The sequence below is a fragment of the Macaca mulatta genome, chromosome 16 (genome assembly GCF_049350105.2).
Source record: "Macaca mulatta isolate MMU2019108-1 chromosome 16, T2T-MMU8v2.0, whole genome shotgun sequence".
NCBI classification, from domain to species: domain Eukaryota; kingdom Metazoa; phylum Chordata; class Mammalia; order Primates; family Cercopithecidae; genus Macaca; species Macaca mulatta.
This window is the reverse complement of record NC_133421.1, coordinates 11,927,412-11,945,131: the sequence shown is the minus strand read 5'-3', so window position 1 is coordinate 11,945,131 and position 17,720 is coordinate 11,927,412. Positions and strand designations below refer to the sequence as shown.

General features: G+C 35.7%; 1 protein-coding gene across 2 annotated transcripts in view; it reads left to right on the top strand.

The window, feature by feature from the left end:
• Positions 1-9,064: 9,064 nt before the first annotated feature.
• The window catches only part of MYH8 (myosin heavy chain 8), a 32,183-nt gene continuing 23,527 nt past the window's right edge, over positions 9,065-17,720 (top strand). The window contains exons 1-12 of one of the 2 annotated variants that reach the window (XM_001113700.5): positions 9,065-9,500; positions 9,705-9,748; positions 11,183-11,422; positions 12,402-12,545; positions 12,631-12,787; positions 15,727-15,754; positions 15,855-15,963; positions 16,051-16,143; positions 16,281-16,344; positions 16,976-17,074; positions 17,164-17,267; positions 17,419-17,557. In XM_001113700.5, coding sequence (XP_001113700.3) covers positions 11,213-11,422; positions 12,402-12,545; positions 12,631-12,787; positions 15,727-15,754; positions 15,855-15,963; positions 16,051-16,143; positions 16,281-16,344; positions 16,976-17,074; positions 17,164-17,267; positions 17,419-17,557 — 1,147 coding nt within the window. In that variant the 5' untranslated portion in view covers positions 9,065-9,500; positions 9,705-9,748; positions 11,183-11,212. Of the gene's footprint in view, positions 9,501-9,704; positions 9,749-11,182; positions 11,423-12,401; positions 12,546-12,630; positions 12,818-15,726; positions 15,755-15,854; positions 15,964-16,050; positions 16,144-16,280; positions 16,345-16,975; positions 17,075-17,163; positions 17,268-17,418; positions 17,558-17,720 lie in introns of both variants that reach the window. The other variant, XM_077970371.1, reaches the window with a different exon arrangement.

The window sequence follows — 17,720 nt, the reverse complement described above, 5'->3', positions numbered from 1 at the left end:
GCAAGGTAGGTTTAATATTCAAAAATCACTCACAGAATAAAAAAGAAAATCATATAGCTATCTCAACAGATGCAGTAAAGCATTTGACAATATCCAATACCCATCCATGAAAAAAAAACCTCTCAGCAAACAAGCAATAAAAGAAAACTTTCTCAATCTAGTAAGAGGCACCTACAAATAAAGCACAGCTAAGATACCTTGCTTAATAATAAAACAGTAAACACTTTCTGTTAAAAAATGAACTAAAAGAGAGAGGAGAGAGAGAGACACCATGTTCTTGGACTGGAAGACTCAATATTGTAAATCTGTCAGTTTTCCACAAATTGATCTACAGTTTTAATGTAACCCTAATCAAAATCCTATCAAGCTTTATTTTTCAGTAGAAGTTGGCAATTTGATATTAAAATGCATATAAGAATATAAAGTACCTACAGTAGCCAAAGCAGTCTTGAAAAATAAGTAGTACAAAATTGGAGAACTTACCCAACAGATGTTAAAATTTATTACAAAGTTACAGTAATTAAGATAGTGTGGTATTAGTGTAAGGGTAGAAAAATACATGAATGGAACAGAATAGAGAAGAATGGAGAGTCTGGAAATAGATCCAGTATGTATGTAGTGGACTTTTTACTAAGTTGCTAATGCAATTCAATGTGGAAAGAAAAGTCTCTGCAACAAATGATGATGGATCAATTAGACATCTGTATGGAAAAAATAATAACTCATATATAATAATTAATTCAAGGTAAATAACAGATTTAAATGTAAATCCTAAATTTATACATCTCCTAGAAGAAAATATAGGAGAACACCTTTGTAATCTCATGCAAAATTCTTTAAACAGAACACAGCAAGCACTAAATATAAAAGAAAAAATGATAAACTGGTCTTCTTCAAGTTAAAGCTACTGCTCGTGAGCTGAGATCCGGCCACTGCACTCCAGCCTGGGTGACAGCGTGAGACTCCGTCTCAAAAAAAAAAAAAAAAGCTACTGCTCATCGATTTTGTGTTAAGGACACAAAAGGCAAGCCACCAACTAGAAAAAACAGATGCAATACATATACTGCACAAATAACTTATAAAGAACACAAACAAAACAGTATTTTAAAAAAATAATCCAACAAAAATGGGCAAAAGACAGATATTTCATAAAGAGAATACATGAAAGCCTAGTAATAAAACTAAAAGTTGCTCAATATCATTGGCCTAGGGACACAGATGTTAAAACCACAAAGAGATTCCACTACAAACCAACAAGAATGGCTAAATTTATAAAGACTAACGATGCTGAGCAACCACATTGCTTATATATGACTAGCCAAGATCTAAAACAGTAGAGTTACTAGACACCCACCTCTTGATCCAACAATTTCACTCCTTGCTATTTAACTGAAAGAAATGAAAGATATGTCTATAAAAAGATAAGAAATATATACCAGCAAGAGAACAGATGAATAAAATATGGTATATCCTCACAATGGAATACTACTCACCAATAAAAAGAAATGAACTACTGATACATGCAAGAATGTGGATTAATCTAAGCAACATTCCTCTTTGGCATGAGTCATATGAAAGGTCAGTTGTTTCGTTGGGTTGAAGAGAATATAATTACAGAGTTTTAGAAAAGGTAGAGATGTCTTAAAGGGGCTGTAATTCATCTGCTTTTACTCACTGGAGAGAGAAAATAGAGGAACTCTTAGCGCAGAGGGAATCTTAGGAACTGTAAGCTAATTTCTGGCAAGGACTCTTAGAGCAGAAGGGTCATTAGATACAGTAACTTAATGTTCACCCTCGGCTTAACTGTAAGTGGATACTAGCAGAAGAGCAAGGACAAGGGATACAAGCCAGACCTTGGAAGAGCCTTTACTCTAAGTTAAAATAAATGAGTTGTCACACAAGAATGGTGGAAGAGATATCTGTACATTATAGAAGGGATGAAATATACCAATAATTAGGCTTTAGCAAAATGTATCTCACAGTTTAGTATTCTTATATATGTTACCTATAAAAACTCTTTACTTCATTGTTTATTGCTATTTTAAATAAGGTTTTCAATTTTCAGTATACCTCAAAGAGAACCAGTGGAAAATGCATTATGCTGATCCAAATCTCAGATTAAGGCGAGTTTCAAGTTTCAACCACTGACCACATCATCAGAGCAACACCACTTAACAGGTGGCCACTTAATTAAATTACAAAGAAACTGAATTGACAGTTGTTTCCAAAATTTTGCTATTAGAAGAAATGTTAACTGCAGTCTTGAGCATCTGTCCTATTTCAGTGTGCTTCTGTAGGAAAGAAAGTGAGAAGCGAAATCACTGCAATTTTAAATTTCAAAAGGTACAACAAATCGCCCTGGAAATTTACACCTTTACTCACAACGTATGAGAACATTCACCTCTCCACACCACCATTTGATACCATCGTTTTTTGTTTTTTTTTTATCAACTTGATGGGTAAAATACACTAGCTCTTTGTTATTTTATTTTGTACCTCTTGAGATTGAGCATGTTTTCATGTTTATTAGCCATATGTACTACATCTTCCATAAATTGTCTATTTCTATTTTTTGGCTATTTTTTTTTCTACTTGCTTGTATCTCCCTTTCTTTTCGATTTGAAGGAGATGTGTGTGTGCGTGTGTGTGTGTGTGTGTCTGTGTGTGTTTGCCGAATATAACTTCTTTGTTAAGTTGCTAATAGTTTATCCAAGCCTGCCACTTGTCTTTCAATTTGTTTGTGTAGATTTTTTTAATCATTGAGAAGTTTTAAATTTTGATGTCGTCAAATGTCTGATCTTTTTGCCTCATTAAAGATCTCCCCCTACTCTGACAGTATCCATATATTCTCCTACAATTTCTTCAATACTTCTTTGTTTTTATGCCTAAGATGTTAATTCATCTAGAACTTATTTTTATAAATGGTGTCTGCCAAGGAAGTAATTTAATTTTTTTCCAAATAGTAAGTCTCCATTTTAACTCACTGAATTGTTCTTCCTTTCCTCTAGTGAATCAGAAATGCACCTTTATCCTATACTAACTAAGTTAGTAAAGTTAGTATCCTTTTACTAACTTGCTATATATACAAGAGACCATTTCTAGACTATATTATGTTCTACTGTTACAGTTATCCACATTAATTATATATTGTTTTAATCCCAAATTTTAAAAACGTGTTTTGATGTCAGGTAGGATGGCTTGTTAATTCATTGTGGGGTAAAAGCTTTTTATTCCTGGAAACTTGCTTTCTTTTGCTTAGAACTCCACTACTACAATTCTCCATCCAGAATGGACGCAGTATCTTTTGTCTGCTACTTCCCAGTCTGGCCATTTCTTATAATATCCAACATCCATTCCTGGAAAACAAACCAATAAAAACAAACCAACTAAACAACAACTTATGTGGAATAACAGCATTATTCATAAAAGCCAAAAACTAGGAAGGATTCAAATGTCCATCAACTGGTGAATGGATAAACAAAATGTGGTACTTCTATACAATGGACTACCACATATACATTCATAAAAAGAAATGAATTACTGACACATAACATAGATGAAATTCAAAAAATTGAATTTCTTACTAGGATATGAACACACAACAACCAAACACACTCACAAAAGATAAAAAGATAAAATCTGCCACCCCAACACCCAACTTTCTATACCTGGAAGTTTAAAAAACAAAACAGTTTGGGAGTTGAAATGAAAATGCTAAGGGAAACAAGCCAGACACAAAAAATTGCCTATTATAGGATTTCATTTCTATACAATTTCTAAAAAAAGGCAAAATTATAGAGACAAAAAGCAGATCAGTGGTTCCCCAGGATTTGGAGTTGAATGGGAATTAACATCAAATGGGCAAAAGGAAACTTTTTGGATTGATGAAAGTATTCTAAAACTAGATTGTGGTGATAACTGCACAACTATATAAGTTTACTAAAATTCATTGAACTGTATACTTAAAATAGATGACATTTAAGGTATGTAAAATTCTACCTAAATAAAGATGTTTAAAAAAAAACAAAACCCTGATCTATGAACAAAGACACAAAAGTAATGTCAACTAACTCTACAATGAGATATCAGACAGGTGACAGTCACTATTCATCATGCAATCAATCAATCCATCAGTAAACTATAGCCAAAAACTGGGAACAACCCAAAAATCTGTCTGCAGTAGAATGAATAAATAAATTATCATATTATCATACAATGTAATACTGTACACAATGAATAAAAAACACAGTTACATGCAACTTCATGGAAAAATCTCACAACAATAATTTTGGGCAAAAGAAGTAAGATAGATACTAAAGAATAAATTCAGCTGTATTCACATGAAGTTCAAAACCAGCCAAACCAAACTAGGGATGCATATACAAATTTTAAAACATTAAAAAATGTGGATAATTATCATAAAAATAAATTCATAGTAACCTTTGAAGGAAGGAAAATATGAGTTATAATACAGAAGATCATGTGAGTTTTGTGGGGTATTGGATACTATTTGAATTGTTTTATTACTTACATCCACACACACAAACACAATCACAGGAACCACAACCCTCATTCCCATTGGGCGTACTAGGATGTGAACACACCACAACCACACACACTCACAAAAGACAAAAATAATTAATAGCTAGATGAAATCCGTCTGCCCAACACCCAAATTTATACACCTGGAAGTTTAAAAAACAAAATGCTTTAAATAATTTGGGAAATGAGAACCAAAACGAATATAAGGAAATAAAGCATTGATAAAACTAAAAGCAGAAAATAATAAATTAGACAATAAAAGCTATTCAGTAAAACTAAGTGAAAAAGATAAAACTTTGGCAAATATGATTTAAAATAAGGACAAAATTAATATAAATAATAAAATGAAATAGATGACTAAACTGAGATTTTTTTATTATATAAAGAGATATGCATGGAAAAGATCCAAAAATATAAAAACTCACACAAAATAAGTAATTTTCTAGGAAAACAGAAATTATCCAAATGGGCCAAAAGACAAGTAGAAACTCTACAAAGATTAATCAATAATCATAAAAAGACTCAATAAGAGTAAAAAAATTATATTCCACAAAGGCTAGAGGTCAAAAGAATTCCATGGCAGAACTCTATCAAACCATCATGGAACAGATAATTCACATCTCAAACGCAATGTTATAGAAAACACAAACAAATGGGAAGCTACTCAGTTTATTTTACAAGACTAATATGATTCTAATATCAAAACGAGAAAATGATAGCACAAGAAAACTTTGACCTCGTCATATATGAACTCAGATACAAAAATTCCAATAAAAAATTAGAAAGCAGAAAGCAGCAGGGAATTAAACAATATTATATCAATAGCCTTTATTTCATGAATTCTAGGGTGGTAAGGTGAGAAAAAGCTACCATATAATTCACTCCACTGATAGGTTAGGGGAGAAAAACAGTAATCTCAACAAATATTTAAAAATTGGTAAAATCCAATCTATTATTTGTAGACATAATTCACATATCACAAAATTCACAATTTAAAGTGTATAATTCAGTGGTTTCTATTAGATTCACAAAGTTATGCAACCATCACCATTAATTCCAGAATGTTTTCATCACCCCAAAAAGAAACTCCATGTCCATTTTCAGTCACTCCCCAACCTCTCTTCTCTCCACATCCTCTGGCAATCACTAATCCATTTTCTTTCTCTATAGATTTGCCTATTCTGGGCATTTTAGATCTACAGAATCATCAAATACAGGCCCTTTGTGTCAGGCTTCTTTCACTTAGCATAATATTTTTGAGGTTCACCCACATGGTAGCATCTAACTTCATTCCTTCTTATGGCTGAATAATATTTCATTGTATTAATAAATTCCATTGGAGGACAAACAGGATTTCCTTACCTACCTGTTGCCTGATGGACATCTGATTGTTCTCACTTTTTGGCTAGTATAGATAATGTTACAATGAACTTTACGTACAAGTTTTTATATAAACATGTTTTCAATTCTCTCAGGCATATACCTAGAAATAGAATTATTTAACTCATTTTTATGATCAAAATGATTAGCAAACTAGATACAAAGTATACAGTAAATACGGTTGATGAAACATCAGATGCAATCCAATAAAAGTCAAGAAAAAGATAAGGATGCCCTTATCTTGCACAGGATGTGTACACAAGTATCTCAGTATTAATACTATATTAATACTATTCAACACTGTCCTAAATGTCATAGACAACGCAATAAGAGAAGGGAAAAAGGCTGGGCGCAGTGGCTCACACTTGTAATCCCAGCACTTTGGGAGGCCGAGGCAAGTGGAATCATGAGGTCAGGAGATGGAGACCATCCTGGCTAACACGGTGAAACCCCGTTTCTACTAAACATACAAAAAATTAGCCAGGCGTGGTGGTGGGTGCCTGTAGTCCCAGCTACTAGGGAGGTTGAGGCAGGAGAATGGCGTGAACCCGGGAGGCAGAGCTTGCAGTGAGCCAAGATCGCACCACTGCACTCCAGCCTGGGTGACAGAGCGAGGCTCCATCTCAAAAAAAAAAAAAAAAAAAAAAGAGAGAGAGAGAAGGGAAACAAAATAACATATAAGTGACAAGAGAAAGAAGACACAAAATTGTGATTATTTGCTTATGACACATTGAAAATCCAAGAGCATCAAATAAATTATTAGAAGAGATAAGAGAGTTCAGCAAGAGAGCCAGATAAAAGTTAACACAGAAAAGTCAGTAACTTTCTGAAACACCATGTATCTGTTAGGGAATGTGTTTGTACGTAACAAAAAAACCCAAGTCAACAATGCCTCAAAAAATTAGTGCTTTACTTTTTTCTTCACACAATGAAATTCAGCTCACAGGTGTCAAGGCTAAGGTCTCCAAAAATCTCTTGATCTTTCTTTTAAGGCTATATAGTTCTAGCCATTACATCTGTGTTCTATGTAGGGGAAAGATAGAGAGAGGAAAGAAAAAGGTAGTATGAGCAAAGTCTACCCTCTTTTAGAAAAGAGCTTTTCTGGAAGCTCCACCCAGCAGCTTCTGCTTGCATTTCATTAACCAAAACACTGTCATATGGTTACTCTATGCTGGGAGTCTGAATAATATATAGTTTGGCATACTACTGCCACAAACAAAAGTGCAGCTCTGATTATGCAAACTTGTCTGCCACATGCCAGTAGTAACCAAGTAGAAAGTGTAATAGAAAAAATAATCCCACTCAACGTATCAACAAAAAACTATAAAATTTGTAGGAATAAACCTAACAAGGAATATAAGATCTTTATGGAAAAAACTTTTAAAAATGACTAAAAAACATTTTTTAAAAGGACTTGGAATAAACAGGAAAATATATCATACTTATAAATTGAAAGACTCACTTTTGTAAAGGTATCAATTCTTATCAAATTAATCTATTATATCAATTGAATCGAAATCAAAATCCCAATAGAATTCTCCACATAACCTGAAAAACATGATTCTAAAACTCATATAGTAGAAGGTAAAAATTAACAGCACAACTTTGAATAATTAGGGAAAATTGGCCCTACTGATCATCCAAACCTATGCTATTGGCATAGAAATACAGTACAAAATATGGAATCCAGAAACAGATTACATACACACAAACACACACAGCTGGATTACAAATCTCACGATTTTTTTAAGCAATAGATTGAAAATACAGGATTACAACTCTCACTATTTTTTAAGCATTAGATTGAAAATACAGAAGAATATATGTATGACTGTGAGTTCTTGTGTTAGAGAAAGCTTTTCTTATACAATATACACAAAAAACCAAAAATATAAAAGAAAATTTTTTATAACTTTGACTACCTAAAGATGTAAAACCTCTAGAAGACTGAGATCCCACAGTAAAGATTATTATTAAATCAGGAGAAACATTTTACAACTTGTATAAAAAAAAGAAATTATTACAATCTTAAACCTATGGAATTTTACACAGAAATTTAAAAATGAGTAATATCAAAATAATCCAGGGATAGAGGGAATGGTGAGAATATATATGAAACAAGATTGACCATGAACTGATAATTATCAGTGCAGGATGATACTAGGTTTATTATGCTACCCTCTCTAGTTTTGTATATGTTTGAAATTTTTTCATATTATTATTTATGTACCAACATGGCAAATGATCCAAGAGTGTAGAATGAAAAAAGCAAGTTTGTAAATAAACAAACTATAATACTATCTATATTTTAAACATCAATATTAGGTATTATAAATTTTCTATGGACTAATTTCCTTAGACCAGTTTTACTAATTTATATTTTCCCAGAAAATACATATGTAAATGTCCAGAAAAGGTCTACAATATTACAAACCAAACGAGTATCCATAGTTACCTTGGGAGAAAAGGGAGGTACCAGCATTGTGAATGTTCATCAAAGGGAAAATTTAGCGTAATCTCTAAGGCTTTAATTTTTATGTAATTACAGTGTAAGAGTTTATGCAACCGCATATATTTATCAAACTCATAGGCCTGGAATTGTTCTGCATCCTATCTGTGGTGGTGGCTACATGGATCAATACACGTATAAAAACTCATAGAATCATACAACAAAAGAAGTAAATTTTGTTATAAAGTTTAAAAATTTTTAAAAATACAAGCAAAAAAACCTCATAAAACTGTCACTTTAAAAGGGTGAATTTGACTCTATGTAAATTATACCTCAATATATCTGACCTTAAAAAATAGGAAAGAGTTTAATTTTTTAAAAATCATAATTTATTTAAAGAATAGGGTATAAATTACATTAGTGGTATGATATGTTAATTGTTAAAGCAGATTACAAGGCATACATGTACTATATACGCATGTATAATATGATCCCACTTATATGCCTCTATCTTCTTTCTGCATTAGAGATTACAGAGACCTTTTTTACTTACCTGTATTTTTTTCTGTGATAACACATATTATTTTCTACTAATAATATTTTTCAAGGTTAGATGAGTGGGCACTGGCCCAATGGTGGAGACTCAATGTGGAATCTCTGCTGTCTAAGCCTGGACTTCAAGAGTGAGTGTCTGCAGTGGCCCAAGGGAATGCAGTGGAGGGTTCCTTAAGGAAACGTGCTTAAGGCCCTGACAGCCGTGTGTCCCGGGTATCTGATCATTTGGCTACCACAGGCGTGCATGAAAGACTTTGCCAAATTGAATATAGCTCTTAAGAACTTACTCTGAGGCCCCATCAGGCACTGTCAAAGATTCCCTTCCCAGCACACTAGAAAGCATTCTCTACCGGCAGATTGGTCTCTGTCAAATTATTTATAGGAGATTGGTTTGCATACTCAAAATGATATGAATACTTCTAATTATATCCAAACATGACAAATGTCACTACAAACTATGCTGAGGGTTCATGTTGCCAAATGTCTTGCCCTAACAAAGAGGAGGTAGTTGCAGCATCAGCACATTAGTTCCTATATAAGCAGGACTGACCCTTGTGCCTTATCTCCACCAGAGGTAAGTGATGAGGGCCTTGGAACTCCAAAAACCCCAGGTGGGGCAAAAGGGCTGACCTCGTAGCTTTTTGTGAGCATTAAGCTGCTCTCTCCATCTTAACTTTTGTCTTCATAGAACCAAGCTTTAGGGTAGGGAAACTTCAATTCTGTAACTATAGGACTGGAATTTCGGAGCATCACTAACAAGAAGCTTGTTGTTTTACAGTGTGGAACACTTCTGAACCTGCATTTTCATCTGGAACTCCAGAGGTAAGACTTGGCTTTATTAATTTATTGACGACAGAGGGGATATAGTCTAATGAAGCTGTGAACAATCCTTAACTATACACCATTTCCATGTTTTTGCAGTTATATCAGGAAAGAGTGTTTCTGAATGAGTGTTTATAAATGCTAGAAAATAACTTTTTCATAATGTCTTGTTCTCAGAGACTATCCTCATTTGAGTTCTAAGATTAAAAGACCGTTTAGAACAGAATTAGCTTTGACAGTGAGTTCTCAGCTGTGCTTAGAACTGTCCAGTGGCAATAGACTAGTCCATGCCAGTCTTCTTCTATGGCTAAGCATTGAACACTTAAGACATTTTATAGACACTTTTGAAGACCCCAGAAATATTCTTACCTAAAAATAGAAACACAAACACCGTTGTTAAAACCATTATATTTTAGCTCCCTTTGATGATTCATTATTTGTTGTTAGAAAGACTTATTATTATTTACGGAAAAGGTCTCAAGTGTTACATCCACGGGGTGTAATACCATGACTAAATTCCATGACTAATTTAAGAGGGATTCTGCCCTTCCCTAGTAACTTACTAATTGAAAATAAAGGAAAAACTCAACCAATCTAATATGTCCACATTGCAAAGGCCTATCTATTAATCAGAAGACAATGGCTTACATGCATGTGATGTACTCTTAAATTTTTTTCTCTGTTTTCTGGATAGAAAGAAAAGAACCCCATGGAATTTATGTGAGTAGAAGGGCCTTTGTGCTGAAGCTCTCATTCCTCTGTGGTTAGATCTGTTAACTGACAGCTGAAATCTCTCATGTCAAAAAAGATTTTGGAATCAAGGCAATGCTAAGTCTGTCGGGAACAAGACAAATGACAAAAAATCCAGAGTACTAGAATGTATTACGTTCTTCTAACAATCCACTGAGAGATACAACACCAAATATCAACATAAAGATGTGAAAAATAATTATTTGCTTTATGAGAGAAAATGATCATCTTAAAAGGCAAAGGTGTTTTGATAGCTTTGAAAATATCAACCTTCATTTGAACAAGACAAACTTTCTTTTCTCATTGTGTGATTGTCCTGGCATATGGCATAGACAAACACTATGCAGAAAGAGGAGAGGGAATTAACTAATGACAGTTGCTATAAAACAATCCATCAATAGTTTTAGCTGCAGAGGTTTCATTCTAATTCAGTTGTAGGTACCCTATCCCTGAGGATCAAGGTATGTGATCTGGAAAGGAAACTCACAGTCCTAAAAATGAAATCTCAAATTACAGTCTGACTCCAAACTTGTCCTTTAGACTGTGTTAGAACACTGGGGAGTGCCAGTTTGGAGGAACAGTTACAGCACAGGCTATGTTCAACAGGCCTTTCATTTCAAAGCCTAACTCACATTTGTGATTTCTGCTTTTTATTTCTCTCTCTCCCGTTTCTTTCCTCCCTAGGCAGAATCCTTTGCTGAATAAATCGCAGCCATGAGTGCGAGCTCGGATGCTGAGATGGCTGTTTTTGGCGAAGCTGCTCCCTATCTTCGAAAATCGGAAAAGGAGCGGATTGAGGCCCAAAACAAGCCGTTTGATGCTAAAACATCTGTCTTTGTGGCGGAACCCAAGGAATCCTATGTGAAGAGTGCTATACAGAGCAAAGAAGGAGGGAGAGTAACTGTAAAGACTGAAGGTGGAGCAGTAAGTGAAAACAGGGAGAAAATACTCCCCATTTTATTTCTTGGTTCAAAAGTTGAAGCCTAACTTTCTGGGAATCTCCAAGCCTGTTGCCAATGCAAACACCCTTCTAGTCAGTGTAGAGACATCAGATGCGGAAGGCAAAAGGAATTCACAGCAATAACTTCATGTCTTCCCTTCCCAACTTCGCACAGGACCTCACCCCACTATGTATGGCCTTCACAATCTCCCTTCAATTCCCCGCTTCCTAGTCTGAATCTCCAAATGTGAGAGAAATGAAAACAAGCTCCTTCTATCAGAAGTTAAATATTTACTTAGTTAAATAATGTATTAATATCCCCATTACTTCCAAAAAACGAAGTTTCTTAATGAAAGAAAACAATAAAAATTTAGCCTATTAAAATAAGAACAAAAGGATACGAAGTGATAAATCTGGGATAAGAGAATGTGGGAGGAAAAAATATTTTAAAAAGATAGTGTCCTAGCTCATCATAGGAAACAGGTTGTCTTAACACTTAAGCTCTGAAATGAATATATTTCATGCCTTTTTAAAAAGGACATTAAATAATATAATGAGAAGTATGTGCGATTATAGTTTTACACCAAAATATACAGGCAAACATAAACCCTACCTCCAACCATCAAAACAAATTGGTCTCAGCCAGGGGCAGTGGCTCATGCCTGTAATCCCAGCACTTTGGGAGGCGGAGGCGGGTGGATCGCCTGAGATCAGGAGTTCGAGACCAGCCTGGCCAAAATGGCGAAACCCCGTCTCTACTAAAAATACTAAAATTAGCTGGGCATGGTGGTGGGCGCTTGCAATCCCAGCTACTCGGGAGGCTGAGGCAGGAGAATCGCTTGAACCAGGAAGGCGGAGGTTGCAGTGAGCTGAGATTGCACCACTGCACTCCAGCCTGGGCAACAAGAGCAAAACTCTATCTCAAACAAACAAAAACGAACTGGTTTCTTGCTTACTCACCAGACTCTAACCGTCAGGGAAGACCAAGTCTTCCCTATGAACCCTCCGAAATATGACAAAATTGAGGACATGGCCATGATGACTCACCTACACGAGCCTGGAGTGCTGTACAACCTCAAAGAGCGCTACGCAGCCTGGATGATCTACGTGAGTGTCTGTAAACACCTTTTTATTTCATGTCTCTCTCTGAGTAAAAACAAGATCCAAATGATAAATGTTCTGATCTTCGCAGACCTACTCAGGCCTCTTCTGTGTCACCGTCAACCCCTACAAGTGGCTGCCGGTGTACAACCCCGAGGTGGTGGCTGCCTACCGAGGCAAAAAGCGCCAGGAGGCCCCGCCCCACATCTTCTCCATCTCTGACAATGCCTATCAGTTCATGCTGACTGGTGAGTGAGAGTTCATCTATTTACAGAAATGTGTAAACAGAATCTTTGCGGAACAGACAGACCTCTTCCGGGCCTCATTATATTATAATAATACATTCTAGCCACAGGCGGCTTCACTGTTTTCAAAAAACTTTCGCAGCCTTGACATCTTACGCTCTTCCCAGCAGCTACCTCCATTTTACAGATGAGTAAAGTGAAGCTCACTGAATTCACTGTCCTTCCCAAGCTAACACAGATAGTTAAGTGGAAGGCTAGCTGAAACAATTACTAGACCACTGTAAACATATTTATTGTTTTCCATATTTTTTTACTTTCCAATTTGGATAGAAAAAAATGTTCAAATAGACTTTTTAAAAATACCCAGGTTCACAGCAATCAACGAAAAGAGTTAATCAGCCACAGCTGGAAAACGTTGTGAATTCTTACATTTATTTTTGAATGACGCAGCTAATATTGCCAGCCTTTAAGGGTAGAACATGAGTAAAGAAAGCTATGATTTTCCTCTCAAAGATGTGAAGAACTTTCCTATTAAAATGAAAGGAAAAAATCTTTTCTGAGAAAAATTTTTAAATTGTATCAAAGCCTGTTATTCCTGCCTTATCAAGGTATAAACAACCAGCTTTGATATGTATTATAGGCCCAAATACAGCATTAAAACCTTTTATCTTCATACACCAAATGCACTGCCTTTGGAAATAGTTTATGTTCCTGAGTTTTCTGTTGTTCCATGGAATTTTGGAAACTAAGGTGTTTTTTCTTTCTTTTTGGTTTGTTTTTTTGCACTTGTTTTTAAATTGTTTTTTCAAGGGGGAGAAAAAAGAGGAAGGGATAAAATAGGCATCTCCCATTACAAATTGGCCATCAGATTCTACAAGGATTCTATGCCAGTAAACTGTTCTTTGGTTGTCAACAGAAGCTAACTACCTCCCAGAAATTATCCAAACGCTGGCTCGTTTCAGAGGTTTTAATGCTCAGCAGCTGCATTTACACAGCTATGTACACCGCCCCTGCCCTCCCGCCCAGCCAGCTCTCTGCTCCAAATGGTTTGGTTTGGGGCTGCTCCAAATTGAAGGTTACTTACGGCTCCCAAACATGATTTTAGTACAAAATGGTGCAGCGCTCTAGCATTTGAGCTGGTGAATGTTATTTTAGCATTGCCAAGAGACCCGAACATTGTTTTCTTATCTGTGCTCCCACTAGACGTGATATAATCTTCCACGGTTTTGCTTATACTAGAAAACAGATCTATCTGACTAGGATGCAAAATCTGCATCGGCTTCCCTGAAGAGAAGGCTAAAGTTTTCTGAAATCTGTGTCTGTATCTACATCTAAATAACGTCCAGATTTGTATCTGTTTTCCCTGAATAGATTTTTAGGCTTTAGAATTCTCTAAAATCTATCATCTAACACTATAGAATTAGAGATTTAACAAATCAGCAAATTGATATGAATACAACGTATCAGTCACATAATCAGTGACATTTGTTTATATTATTTAGAAATGCACATAAGATTAAAAGGAAAATAAAAGCAGATGAACACAGATATTCACAGTTCCAGACCCCTTCCTTATTTAGTATTGCCAGAAGTCAAATGAGTGACACCAAAAGCTGGGAAGGGGCCAGGAGGATATCTTTGACCTTAACTAGCTATGTACTTAATATTAGAAAAGTCACTTCCTCCTTTATCGGTCTCAGTTCTTTATCCCTCAAATGTAAGGGTTGGCCTAAGCAATTTCTAAGAGCTTTTCTGACTTCAAAATTCTGTAATTCTAATTGAAGTATTTATAAATAAAATTATAAGATGTCTGGGATTTTCTTTAAAATAATTCAGTGAGATTGGGATGGCGTATAGATGATATAAAATTGGCCAAATGTTAATAACCATTGTATCTGTATAATGGGCACATGGGGATTCATTATATTATTGTCTCTACTTCTGTATATGTCTGAATTTTCTGTAATAAATGTTTTAAAAATTAAATATGTACCTTACACTCATTAGGATGTTTACTATCAAAAAATCAGAAACTAACAAGTTTTGACAAGAACTGGAGAAATTAGAACTCTTGTGCACTGTTCGTGATCATGTAAAATGATTCAGCCACTGTGGAAACAGTATGGTAGTTTCCTCAACAAATTAGAAATAGAATTACAGTATGATCTAGCAATTCCACTTCTGAGTATATACCCAAAAGAACTGGAAGCAGGGTCTGGAAGAGACATTTGTACAACTATGTTAATAGTAGCATTATTTACAATAGCAAAAACATGGAAGCAACCCAAGTATCCATTCACAGATGAACGGATAAGCAAAATGTGGTATATACACGCAAGAAGATATCCTGCCTCTAAAAGGAAGGCAATTTGGACATATGCTAAAATATGAACGAACCTTGAGGGCATCATGCTGAGTGAAAGAAGCCAGTCACAAAAAAGACAAATACTCTATGATTCCTCTTATATGAGGTACCTAGAGTAGTCAAATTCACAGAGGCAGAAAGTAGAATGGTGGGTGCCAGGGAATGGGAGGAGTAGGAGATGGGGAGTTAAGAGTTTAAGGGACACAGAGTTTCATTTTGACAAGATGAAAAGAGTTATGGAGATGAAAGGTGGTGATGATTGTACAACTTTACGAATGTACTTACTGCCAGTGATCTCTACACTTAAAAATGGTTAATGGTAAATTTTACATTATGTATATCTTACCACAATTAAAAATTAACAAATACAAGAAGGAATAGATGATTCTTTGCTCTCATTTTCACAAATTTTACAGTGAGAAGCAAATGGCTATTTTGGAGGATAAACACAAAACCGAAACCAAAGTTGACACCTTCAAAAAGTTACAAAGAACAAGCTGTGTTTGATCTGAACTGATTCAATAATCTTCATATTAAATATGCATTTTTTAACTGATGATTTTGAATTCATTCACAGATCGAGAGAACCAGTCCATCCTGATCACGTATGTGATTTTTTTTCTTCTCTGATTTGCAAGGATTGTCTTAGATGTTGACAATGCAGGCCATAGTTCTCTGATTTCTTCTCTGATTTCCATTTGACAGCGGAGAATCTGGTGCCGGAAAGACTGTGAACACCAAGCGTGTCATCCAATACTTTGCAACAATTGCAGTTACTGGAGAGAAGAAGAAGGATGAATCTGGCAAAATGCAGGTAGGTCTGGTAGCCAGAGTCAAAGACTCTGTCAAGGCTCTCAGATATCTGGAGTTCCAGATGTGAGAACTGCTCCTTCCTTTGCAGGGTACTCTGGAAGATCAAATCATCAGCGCCAATCCCCTACTGGAGGCCTTTGGCAATGCCAAAACTGTGAGGAATGACAACTCCTCTCGCTTTGTGAGTCTCTTGGTCACAGAGGGGTCTACTCTATCCCTAACTTCCAGAGTAGCCACATCTGAATTATTATTGAATTACTGTTTCAGTTGCATCTCTCTGTGTGTTTCAGTTTTCTAATATTAAATATTCTTTTCAAGGGTAAATTCATTAGAATCCACTTTGGAACTACGGGGAAGCTGGCATCTGCTGATATAGAAACATGTGAGTAACAGGACCATTGAAAATCAAAACAGAGAGACAACTGATTTCATTTGCAGGGATATTTTGCAAACTTTGCTGCGCATGAAGCCTGTTAAAAGGGTAGTCTGCTGCCAGTACTGCCCGTAAGCTAATGCCAGGCTTACCCATAATCCACTAAGTGCTCCCTTTGTCTCAATCTCAGACTTGATGGTTCTGTAACACATCCTAGAGAAATTCCTGCCTCAGAAGCAACTATGATTTTTTTCCCAGGACAAAAGCTAGGGCTACCTATGGGTTTCCAATACATCTCTGTGGTTTGCTCCGGATCTGAGTTTTGGTAGATGTTTCCAAGGTAACCCCTCACCACAGAGTGAATCCTAGGTGATCCAAAGAAGGAGGGGATATTAGGGATCAACTAAAATACAGAGGTCATGGATCCTTCATGTGAAAAATATATTTGTCCTAGAGCAGGTATGCTTCAGTTGCTGCTCTTAGACAGTGAGAATCACAATCCATCTGCAGTTGGTCATCAAGTTTAAATCTCACTGGAGCCAAATGTAATGCCCCAAATTTGACCAAAGACGTGAGTTTCATTTACCATCTCAGAAGCATTGATACTTTTTTCTAACTCGATACCTATTTCCCTCTCCAGATCTTTTAGAAAAGTCCAGAGTTACTTTCCAGCTAAAGGCAGAAAGAAGCTACCATATTTTTTATCAGATCACTTCCAATAAGAAGCCAGATCTAATTGGTAAGAAAGAACTTAAAGTCATAGATGGAAGTTAATATTTTATTAACAATGTCTAATGTAAAATGTATGCCCTGAATTCCGTGACCCAGAAATGCTCCTGATCACCACCAACCCATATGACTATGCCTTCGTTAGTCAGGGGGAGATCACAGTTCCCAGTATTGATGACCAAGAAGAGTTGATGGCCACTGATGTAAGTCAAACACACTAATTTTAAAAATCCATTACATATGGGAATGATAATAGCAACTTACTGTAGGTGTGGTTACCTTAGGATATGTATAAATTATCTTATAAGTTAAGCTCTTCAGCCCTAACCTCTGTCCTATCATTTTTCCTGGTAGAGTGCCATTGACATCCTGGGCTTCACTCCTGAAGAGAAAGTGTCCATCTATAAACTCACAGGGGCTGTGATGCATTATGGGAACATGAAATTCAAGCAAAAGCAGCGTGAGGAGCAAGCTGAGCCAGATGGCACAGAAGGTACCAAAAGAAACTTTATCTGGGTTTAATGAGAGAATGTAGCAAAAAAAAAAAAAAATCCTATTTTACACTCACATCTCCTTTGTGGCTGGACTTGTGACTTGTGAAGGGCATATACACATTTACACACACTGCATGCTTTCCTCACCCCCTCCCTTCCTTA